Source organism: Vipera ursinii (assembly GCF_947247035.1).
Source record: "Vipera ursinii genome assembly, chromosome: 2".
Taxonomy (NCBI): domain Eukaryota; kingdom Metazoa; phylum Chordata; class Lepidosauria; order Squamata; family Viperidae; genus Vipera; species Vipera ursinii.
In genome coordinates this window covers 32529002-32541146 of record NC_139513.1, presented here as the reverse complement: position 1 = coordinate 32541146, position 12145 = coordinate 32529002, and the positions used below count along the sequence as shown (strand labels likewise).

The 12145-nt window shown below is 39.3% G+C and overlaps 1 protein-coding gene across 6 annotated transcripts in view; it reads left to right on the top strand.

Annotated features, from left to right (window-relative positions):
* CADPS (calcium dependent secretion activator) overlaps positions 1-12145 on the top strand; it is a gene marked incomplete at both ends in the record, with an annotated part of 451723 nt that overhangs the window by 222538 nt on the left and 217040 nt on the right. For all 6 annotated transcript variants that reach the window (XM_083355958.1, XM_083355955.1, XM_083355956.1 and 3 more), the window contains one exon: positions 9537-9648. In XM_083355958.1, the coding sequence (XP_083212084.1) occupies positions 9537-9648 (112 nt within the window). The remainder of the gene's footprint in view (positions 1-9536; positions 9649-12145) is intronic.

Genomic DNA, 12145 nt, shown 5'->3' with positions numbered 1-12145 from the left:
CAAGAATTAAAAACTGTAAAAACAAAATATAAAGGAAAAAGTAATACAATCAATTTATCCATCAGTAAAATAAATGTAAGTGATGAATCCCAATTTAATAAACATTACAGTGCTCCTGTTAGGGAGAGTAAAGAATGAAGGAAAAGTTAAACCAAACTTTTACTATATTTATAATGTTACTATAATGTTAATCTAAAATTAGTTTCTGTATGCTAATATTACATAAAATATAAAAAAGAATAAGAACGTAACAATAATAAGTCAAATAAATTGCAACATGATGTAAAAAATGTAAATGAAATACAGCCAAATCTAGTTTACACTAATTTCAACTCTTCATATTTTTCAATCTTTATTTCTATATTATTTGCTTATATCATACTTTATGCATTGTTTTTATACATTGCAATGGACATACTTGAATATAACATACTTGGATACAATAAATTTGGATATACTTAGTTATTTGGATTTCAATAAGACTTTTGACAAAGTAGACCACAACTTACTTCTTGATAAACTAAAAATATGTGGGATACATAGTGTCACCACCAGATGGATTTGTAACAGGCTGACAAATCACACTCAATGTGTAGTCCTCAATGGAACTACATCCACATGGGAAGTAAGTAGTGGGGTACCTCAAGGTTCTATTTTAGGCCCAGTACTCTTCATCTTCTTCATAAATGAGGGAATAAAAGGGAAACTCATCAAATTTGCAGACAACACTAAACTGGCAGGAATACCCAATACTCCAGAAGACAGGCTCAAGATCCAGATGGATTGCAACAGACTTGAACACTGGGCCCTATCAAACAAAATGAAATTCAATGTAGAAAACAGTAAGGTTTTATACTTAGGCAAGCAAGATCAAATGTACAGGTACAGATTGGGTGGAAACCTGGCTCAATAATTTTAACTGTGAGCGGGTTCTTGGAGGCCTACTGGACGATCACTTAAATATGAGCCAGCAGTGAGCAGCAGCAGCAAAAAAAAGTCAAAGCAATTCTAGGCTGCATTAACAAAGGCATAGAATCAAGATCACATGATCACATGAAGTGTTAGAATGCTTTATAAAGTTTTAGTAAGACCCATACTTAGAATACTATATCCAATTTTGGTCAACATATTATAAAAAAGATGTAGAAATTTTGGAAGGAGTGCAAAAAAGAGCAACAAATATGATAAGTGGGGTAGAGGGTAAAACATATGAAGAACAGCTATAGGAATTGAATTTGTCTAGTCTAGTGAAAAGGGACGTGGTGGCTCAGTGGGTTAGGATGCTGAGCTTGTTGATCAGAAGGTTGGCAGTTTGGCGGGTCAAATCCTGAGTGCCGCGTAACAGAGTGAGCGCCTGTTACTCGTCCCAGCCTCTGCCAACCTAACAGTTCAAAAGCACGTAAAAATGCAAGTAGAAAAATAGGGAACACTATGGTGGGAAGGTAACAGCATTCCGTGTGCGGCTTTGGTGTCTAGTCATGCCGGCCACATGACCATGGAGACGTCCTCAGACAAGCACTCGCTCTTTGGCTTTGAAATGGAGATGAGCACCAGCCCCTAGAGTTGGAAACGACTAGCACGCATGTGCAGGGGAACCTTTAGTCTAGTGAAAAGAAGGACTAGGGGGTGACATGATAGCAGCTTTCCAGTATTTGAAGGGCTGCCACAACCTATTTTTCAAAGCACCAGAATGCAAGACAAGAAACAATGGGTGGAAAATAATAAAAAAGGGAAGCAACTTAGAACTAAGGAGAAATTTCCTAACAGTGAAAACAATTAACCAGTGGAACGGCTTGCCTTCAGAAGTTGTGGGTGCTCCATCACTGGAGGCTTTTAAGAAGAGACTGGACAGCCACCTGTCTGGGATGGTATAGGGTCTCCTGCTTGAGTATGGGGAGACCTACAAGGTCCTGTCCAACTCTGTTATTCTGTTTTATTAAGAGGGTGTAAACCTGCTCTTCAATTCAACCATCTTTTTTTTTCTTTCAACAAGCTTTCATTTCTGACAACAGCCCACAAACTACCTCTGTCTTTCTACCAACATTTGCACAACTTGAGATTTCTTGATCTATTTCCTCATCTCCAGTAAATACTCTGCCAAAATGCATCTATCCACTTTCTATGAATCTGCATTCATCTACTCCCTCTCACTTTTAAGCAGTTTTTTCCTTGTCAAACATAATTACCAAAATAAACTTAGATGGAATTATGCTGCTTCTGATTGATGAAGCCCTATTTGGCCATGTAGAGGAACTTCAGTTTTAAGCCTTTGTGCCATAATTGTTATATTTCGATTGGCTTGCTTTATTGGATTACTGCTCATTAGGACTCTTTTTACTGTACTCATGCTAGGTCTGTTAATTAAGACCATTTTATTGGGAGAAATTCCCTCATTGCTGGTTTATTCTGAGTGCATCCAAAACATGCTTACCTCCAAATTCTTTCAGCTCTTCGCATTATCAGAAAGCTCCTCTACCTTTAATCAGCTGTATTCAGATGAGATTGACATTTAAACTTCTGAATTTTTATAAATCAGGACAATCATTATGTATCTGCCCATAGAAACATAGGGCTGGAAGGAACCCTGGAGGTCTTTCTAGTCCACCCCCCTGCCCAAGTCAGGAGACCAGTGCTCCGACAGACAAACACAATTCAAAGTGCACTAAAGATGTCCCCCTGAATTGAGACGAAACGTTCGCAGCCAAATCGCCAAGCTCAGAGGTCAAACAACAGCTCAGGAGGCCTTAATAAGAAAAAGATTATTTTCAACTTGCAGCAGGAAAACACAAATTAGATTTGCTTTCATCATAGGCTGAAGTTAAATCAAAGAACTGTAATGTCTTTTCTTACCTCCAGGAACTGTAGTCAACCGTGCGTTTATAAATGGTGGAACTTACCCTTGTTCGTATGCCCTGTATCTGTGCATATCACAAAAAAAGGACTAAGCATAGGCTATGCACTACACTAGGATGGGTCCCGGGAATGAGAAAAGGGTTAAAAGAGCATTGTGTTGCGGAAATAAAGGCTGCTCTTGAACTGTATGACCAGATCTCAAATGTCTTTCTCACAGGTCTGAGTTCAAAGAGCTTAATACAAAGTAAGAGTTGAGTGACAAGACAGTCTGAATCCAAAAGTTAAGTTTTTGGTTGTTTTTTTTAAAAACAGTGAAAATGTTAGAAAGAGAAGAACGTTTTCCAGCTCCTAGGTATTTTGCCAAAACCTATGGTCGGAAATAAATGCTTCAAATGCAAACTCTTGGTTCAATCTTACCAGCAGAGTTCAGATGACATTCCATGGAGTATCTGTTTGATTTCAGATGCTTAATTGCTGCTAGTAGACAGGAAGTACTTTTGTTCATCATGCTTTAATTCCATTTTCATTTATAGCACAGTTGAGTCTGATTCTGTTGATCCATCCATTGTCCACAGGGCCTTGCAACTGGGCTGCCACTCATGCAGAGGTGTTCCTCAGTGGTACATTTTGGATATAGAGATAGCAGCAGACAACATAGAACTTCTTGCATTTTGATCTAGCATTGTTTTTTTATTGAAAATGGCAGTGCAAAGGCTACTTTCTCACAATCTATTAAGCCCTATGTGTGTTTTATTAAGTGGGGGAGAGGAGAGAACAAGCCCACCTTCACAAGAACAAATGTGCCATTTACAAAAAAAAAGTGGTAACACAGCTTGAAATTTCGAGAAACAAAATTAAATGAGCTGTGAAGACTATTGAAAATCTATCAGAGCCGTAATGAAAAGTACCTTGTGTTCTCTCCAAAGCTAAAAAAAGAGTCTGGTATGATTTAATAAATTCAGTTTGAATTATTCTACCAAAAAAAGTTCTAAATTTGGATCTTATGTGCTCTCCCATTTTACTGCTCAAATAGTTTAGAATAGTTTAGAAACTATTCTGGTGGTGCAGTGATTAGAATGCACTACTGCAAGCTAACTCTGCCAATTGTGAGCAATTGGATCCTGTCCAGCTCAAGGTTGACTCAGCCTTCCATCCTTCCAAGGTCGGTAAAATGAAGAGCCAAATTGTTAGTGGCCATATGCTCCTTAGAGAGGACTATAAAACACTGTGAAGAGGTACGTAAGTCTAAGTGCTATTGATAGTGCTATTAAAAATTCCTAGGAAAAAATGATGAGGGGCAGAAAAACCATGGAACAACAACCACACTACTATTTAAAAAAGAGTGATCTTGTTTTATGTCCCAGTATCAATAATGTTGTTAGCTGCGAAGTCGTCTCTGACCATCACGACCCTATGGACAACGTTCCTCCAGGCCTTCCTGTCCTCTACCATCTTCTGGAGTCCATCTAAGCTCACACCTACTGCTTCAGTGACTCCATCCAGCCACCTCATTCTCTGTCGTCCCTTTCTTCTATTGTCCTCAATCTTTCCCAGCATTAGGCTCTTCTCCAGTGAGTCCTTCCTTCTCATTAGGTAGCCAAAGTATTTGAGTTTTAGCTTCAGGATCTGGCCTTCTAAAGAGCAGTCAGAGTTGATCTCCTCTAGGACTTACCGGTTTGATCGCCTTGCAGTCCAAGGGACTCGCAGGAGTCTTCTCCAGCACCATAGTTCAAAGGCCTCAATTCTTTGGCGCTCAACCTTTTTTATGGTCTAACTTTCACTGCCATACATTGCAACTGGGAAGACCAGTTGCGTATAGCCTTGACTATACGCACTTTTGTTGACAGGGTGACGTGTCTGCTTTTTAGTGTGCTGTCTAGATTTGCCATGGCTTTCCTCCCAAGGAGCAAGCGTCTTTTAATTTCTTGGCTACAGTCCCCATCTGCAGTGATCTTGGAGCCCAGGGAAATAAAATCTGTCACTACCTCCATTTCTTCCCCATCTATTTGCCAGGAATTGAGAGGGCCAGATGCCATGATCTTGGTTTTCTTAATGTTAAGTTTCAACCCAGGTTTTGCACTCTCCTTCTTCACCCACAACACGAAGCTCTTTAGTTCTTCTTCACTTTCTGCCATTAGAGTGGTATCATCTGCATATCTTAGGTTGTTGATACTTCTTCCAGCAATCTTAATACCAACTTTTGATTCATCTAGCCCTTCCTTTCTCATGATGTGCTCTGCATATAAGTTAAATAGGCAGCAGCCTTGCCGGACTCCTTTCCCAATTTTGAACCAATCAGTGGTTCCATGTCCAGTTCTCACTGTTGCTTCTTGACCCGCATATAGGTTTCTCAAGAGACAAATAAGATGGTCTGGTACGCCCATCTCTTTAAGAACTTGCCACAGTTTGTTATGATCCACACAATCAAAAGCTTTACCATAGTCAATGAAGCAGAAGTAGATGTTTTTCTGGAACTCTCTAGCTTTCTCCATGATCCAGCGTATGTTGGCAATTTGATCTCTAGTTCCTCTGCCTCTTCGAAATCCTCCCTGTACTTCTGGTAGTTCTTGATCCACATACTGCTGGAGTCTGGCTTGTAGGATTTTAAGCATAACTTTACTAGCATGAGAAATGAGTGCAATGGTGCGATAGTTTGAACATTCTTTGGCACTGCCTTTCTTTGGAATTGGAATGTAAACTGATCTTTTCCAATCCTGTGGCCATTGTTGAGTTTTCCAAATTTGCTGGCAAATTGAGTGTAGCACTTTTTCTGCATCGTCTTTTAAGGTTTTGAATAGCTTAGCTGGAATATTGTTACCTCCACTAGCTTTGTTGTTGCTCAGCTTTTCTAAGGCCCACCTCACTTCACATTCTAGGATGTCTGGCTCGAGGTCAGTGACCACCTCATTGTGATTATCAGGGATGTTAAGCTCATTCTTGTATAGTTCTTCTGTGTAATTTTGCCACCTCTTCTTAATCTCTTCTGCCTCTGTTAGGTCCCTGCCATTTTGGTCCTTTATCATGCCCATTTTTGCATTAAATGTTCCCTTCATCTCTCCAATTTTCTTGAAAAGATCTCTGGTCCTCCCTATTCTATTGTTTTCTTCTATTTCTTTGCACTGTTCATTTAAGAAGGCATTCTTATCTCTTCTAGCTATTCTCTGGAATTCTACATTCAATTGGGTGTGTCTTTCTTTTTCTCCCTTGCATTTTGCTTCCCTCCTTTCCTCAGCTATTTGCAAAGCTTCCTCAGACAGCCATTTTGCTTTCTTGCATTTCTTTTTCTTTGGGATGGTTTTAGTTGCTACCTCTTGTACAATGTTGTGAACCTCTGTCCATAGTTCTTCAGGCACTCTATCTATCAGATCTAATTCCTTAAATCTATTTGTCACCTCTACTGTATATTCAACAGGGATATGATTTAATTCATACCTGAGTGGCCTAGTGCTTTTCCCTACTTTCTTCAGTTTAAGCCTAAACTTTGCAATGAGAAGCTCCTGGTCTGAGCCACAGTCAGCTCCTGGTCTTGTTTTTACTGACTGTATAGAGCTTCTCCATCTTTGGCTGCAGAGCATATAGTCAATCTGATTTCTGTGTTGACCGTCTGGTGATGTCCATGTGTAGAGCCGTCTCTTGGGTTGTTGGAAAAGAGTGTTTGCTATGACCATCGTATTCTCTTGACAAAATTCTATCAGCCTATGCCCTTCTTCATTTTGTACTCCAAGGCCAAACTTGCCTGTTATTCCAGTTATCTTTTGGCTTCCTACTTTAGCATTCCAATCCCCCATGATGATAAGAACATCATTTTTTGGTGTTAGTTCTATAAGGTGCTGTAGGGCTTCATAGAACCGGTCAATTTCATCCTCTTCAGCACTGGTGGTTGGGGCATAGACTTGGACTACTGTGATATTGAATGGTATGCCTTGGATTCGAACTGAGATTATTCTGTCATTTTGAGGATTGTATCCCAGTATTGCTTTTCCTACTCTTTTATTGACTATGAAGGCTACTCCATTTCTTCTGAGGGATTCTTGCTCGCAGTAGTATACCGGATGGTCATCTTCCAGCGTCATATCATTTTGCCTTTTGGTACTGTCCATAGGGTTTTCATGGCAAAGATACTGGAGTGGGTTGCCATTTCCTTCTCCAGTGGATCATGTTTTGTCAGAACTCTCTGCTATGACCTTTCTGTCTTGGGTGGCCCTGCACGGCATAGCTCATAGCTTCATTGAATTACGCAAGCCCCTTCGCCACGACAAGGCAGTAATCCATGAAGGGGATCAATAATGGGTTCCCTCAAATCAACTATTCAGCCATGTCCCCATCCACATATTGTTTTCTCTTTTTTGAGGTTTATGGGGAAGGCAAAATCCTTATTTCACCACATCTTTTAATCAGTCATGGGTTTTTAAGCTCCTGCTGTGACATTTTACTTCTTAAGCTAATTCATCCTTTTTAATCTTTCTCTCTTGATGATGGTTTAATAATGTTGCTGAGTTGCTATTTTTACTTTTCCTTTTGTTTGCGCTTTAAATACTCCGTATTTTATATTTTATGAATATTAAGGGAAAGTAGTACAAATGAAAGCAAATTATTTTGCAGCCTGCTAGAGATAATTAAGGAGATGGATTCTGAAATGGTCTGTGATGAGCCCTCAGTCATCAATTACAGATTGTGAACTTTCCCAAAGACTCTTCATTTGTATCTTTGTCTCCTTGTTTTGTGTGAGTTTGTCCTTTCATCTGATTTTGTCAGATTATCTGCATTACTTACAGTTTATTAGTCATTTTACTCCTAAATGACTCCAAGCAACATACAATATAAGGATCAAAAACATCAAGCAAACGTTGATGCATATTATTACGACAGCACTAATCAGCAGACGGGGGGTGGTAAATGAAAAATTAATATCAACCAGTTCTCTTCTAGAGCTAAGGTTCACCTCTTTTCAAAAACAGAAAAGAGAGAAGGCAATTTATGTAAATGAGCACAGATTTCAATGATCTGGAGACACTTGTTCCCAGTTGTGATATCTATCATCCCTCCCTTTCTGTTACCTATATGCCCCCTTAACTACTGATAGAAGAAAATATTGTAGCTCAGGGTTGAACTGTTCGGACATTGGTGTTCTTTGAGACTGGTTGTTTTCTTGCAGACATTTCATTATCCAATCAGATAACATCTCAGACAAACAAACTAACAGTAAACAACAGCCCAATCAAAGAACCTCCAAGAATACTCCCACCAAAAGGACAAACTCTTAGTATATATAAGAGAGGTCAAACTTTACTCCCTTCTAGCATTGATGATGTTACCTAGATAGGTAATGAAAAGTCTGCAAGAAAACAAACAAGCTCAGAGAGCCAGCAGTGTGCTGCAGCTGCCAAAAAAGCCAATACAGTGCTAGGCTACATTATCGGAGGGATAGAATCAAGATCACGTGAAGTGTTAATACCACTTTACTATGCCTTGGTAAGGCCACACTTGGAAGACTGCATCCAGTTTTGGTCACCACGATATAAAAAAAGATGCTGAGACTCTAGAAAGAGTACAGAGAAGAGCAACAAAGATGATTAGGGGACTAGAGGCTAAAACATATAAAGAACGGTTGCTGGAATTGGTTATGTCTAGTTTAATGAAAAGAAGGACTAGGGGAGACATGATAGCAGGGGTTGCCACAAAGAAGAGGGATTTGACTTATTCTCCAAAGCACCTGAATGCAGGACAAGAAGCAACGGATGGAAACTAATCAAAGAGAGAAGCAAGAACTAAGGAGAAATTTCCTGACAGTCAGAACAATTAATCAGTGGAATAACCTGCCTCCAGAAGTTGTGAATGCTCCAACACTGGACATTTTTAAGAAGAGACTGGACAACCATTTGTCTGAGATGATATTGGTTCTCCTGCTTGAGCAGGGGGCTGGACTAGAAGACCTCCAAGGTCCCTTCCAGCTATTCTATTCTATTCTATTCTACTCTACTCTACTCTACTCTGTTCTATTCTATTCTATTCTATTCTATTCTATTCTATTCTATTCTATTCTATTCTATTCTATTCTATTCTATTCTATTATCACCCACAGTCCCTTAGCTATACCACCAACATAATCCATGTTGTATATAAATAAAACTTTGAATCTTTAATGAAATGCAGCAAACTAGTCAATTAATGGAATCTACACATGGAGAAATTTGCTTTTTGTCTAATTCTAGGATTTGAATCCAGAATATAAAAATCCTGTACATTGGAAATGGGTAGTATTTGTATTTGTTTGTATTTCTCCCATTTTATGGATCATGGTGATCACTATCTAACTGCAATGGGCCTTCAACGTACACGCAAACTTTTGCTACAACAATGTTTTCATCAGCCTTCTTTTTACTGAGTTGCAAAATAAACCCAAGTGCCAGCATACCTTTTGCTACCACTGGCTTTGTGATAGTATCTTGCCTTTCCAGAGGGAGTTTTTCAACATTGCTGAGTTGTTGTCTTGCAGGTTTTTTACCACATTAATTAATTAGCACAATGGCACTCCTAATGCTTTTTTCTTTCTTTCTTCTATATATGACAGTTGGTGACATTTGCGGTAACTTTTTCCTCTCCAAGGTGACAGTGCTGAGGTGGCAAGATGTTGCTGCTGCTTCTTTTTTTCCCTAATGTCTTTCTTGTGGATGTTTTCACAGCTGGGGAACTCAGGGTGACTTTTCCACGACACATGCCCTTCCAGCTGTGAAGGTGAAGCTGTTTACGGAGAGTACCGGTGTCCTGGCTTTGGAAGACAAAGAACTTGGGCGGGTAAGAGCAGGCACAGCTGTTGACCGCACCAGCAAATATTGCAATGATGGGAATGACAACTTTGCATCTCTTGTTTTTGGTTTTAATTCTTACAAAACTCTTCTTAATTTTAATTGTTTCACATGTAGCTTTTTATCACCTGTAAGCCATCCAGGGTCCCTTTATTGGTAAGATGGGCAACACATACAGGAATAAATAAATGTGCTGTGGTAAAATTACAGCTGCCGAAACATTTCTTGAAAGATTTTTGAAAAACTCAAATGTTGATTTTCAGTTTTGAAGACACAGTGAACATGTGCATGCACGCACACACGCACACACACAAAATACCCCTGTGGAGGCTGAAAGTTGGGCCTGAAATACATTTCTGCAATTTCTCCATTGGTAAAGCATTTCTAAGAGAAGGCTGACTAAGAATCTTTCATGAAAGAGAACCACAGGGATTGCACATTTTTCCCAGACTGATGAGACACAGTCCCCAAAAATTCAGACACAGGTCCAAAGAAGTCAGAGAGGAAAATAAATAACTGTTAAAAGGGCTAGGGAAAAGAGGAACTTCTCATCTTAGTAACAACTCCTCCCTGAAATAAACATAATTAAATTATTGGAAAGAACACAGGATTTCAGGGTCCAGGGGAAGGCTGCGAAACCAATTCTATGTAATTAACATATGACATTAATGTTGATTTAGTTAACGAAAGGGAATTAAAATATTGTGGCTGAGTGGTGAACCTTATACTGTGTATCCTGAGAAAAACCCTCCCCTGCTCCCATAGCTAGTTTAGTCTAGTGGTTAAGGTGCTGGCTTAGGAACCAGGAGATGGTGAGTTCTAGTCCTGCTTTAGGTATGAAAAATCATCTGGGTTGGGCCAGTCATTTTCTCTTAGCCAGTAGTGGGATTCAAATATGTGAACAACCAGTTCTCTGTGTGGATGCCGCTTCCAGTAGTCCCTTCTGGGTCTGGGCAACAAAAAATTAACTATCGGTTCTGCCGAACTGGTGCAACCTGGCTGAATCCCACCACTGCTCTTAGCCCAACCCACCTCACAGGTTTGTTGTGGGGAAAATAGGAGGAAGGAAGAGTATTAGGTATATTCACCAGATTAAGTTCTTTATAAATGATAAAGGTGGGTTAAACATCAAAACTAACAATAATAGAAGCATTAGTGTCTTCTTCCATTGGCCAAGCCAAGGCATTAGGAGGAGGAGGGGAAGGAGGAGAGGAAGGAGGAGGGGAGAGGGGAGGATTTCAATAATTTATTTCCCAGAGATGAGTGCAAATCAACGCTGATCTCATTTTAGAGCATAGATGGGATTGCTGCTGAGGCTGTTAACAATCTACCTCAGGTAGGGCAAGGTTGCCAGAGTAACTCTGGATCTATGGAATGAATTTCATTTGTCACCTCTCTGATCAGTAGATAATTCACCATATTCAGGTTAGCAGCACAGCTGCAGTTGAATTAACTGTGGCCTGTCTGTTTTTTCCTCCAGTTACAAAAACTGACAATAATGCCAAGTTTCATTTTTTTAAAATTACGTAACAGGTTCCCAGTGATATTAGCTATATAACATCACGCTCCTGAGCGTTTCTTCTTTTTTTTCTCTATCTCGATGTCATTTTTTTCCCCATAGCGCCTTCAGCAGCATTTATCTTGGTGACAGATATAATTGCCAATAAATTCCCTTTGGGCTCTGCTTTGCCTCTACTCAGCTTCCTCTGCTCTTCACTTACTGCTACATGGGACGCAAAAAACATCTATCTATAAGGCTTACATTTAACTTTTAATAACCTTAACTGCAGAATGCCAGATAACTCAATTGTTCTTCAGTTAAAACACCTACTTCCCCTTCCCCATCTTTTGTATAAGTTATTAAGTTCTAGCTCTAATTTGAAGTAGATGAGAAATGAGAACTGTCTGCATGGACGTATGGTTTTTATTCCCAAACTGCGTAGACCAGTTTTTAAAAAAATTCTGCTTTTTAAGGTCTGTTAGAATCTAACTGAAAGGAATGTTTCTCTAAATTATTATTTAATTTAGCTTATATATTATTCTATTTCCAGAGATTCTGATTCTGCCCTACCAATACAAAATAATTAAACAGAAGAAGTTACAAGTAGTCCTTAACTTACAGCCATTTGTTTAGCAGCCATTCAAAGTTACAATGGCACAGGAAAAAGGGAACTTAAAAATAGTCCTTGCACCCATGACCGCTTGCAGCCCACCCCCCTGTGGTCATATGATCAAAATGGAGCTGTTTGGCAATGAGCATGTATTGAGGTTACTATCTGCAACTTTCCCAGCTGGGTTCCAACAAACAAAATCAATAGGGGAAGCTGGATTTGCTTAATGACTTCATGACTCACTTTACAACTGTAGTTGTTTGCTTAACAACTATAGTAAAAAAAAAAGATCATAAAATCTGAGACGATCTACTGAACAATTGATTGCCTTGCTTAGTAATAGAAATTCTGGTCTCAGTTGTTCTTTTTTCAGTA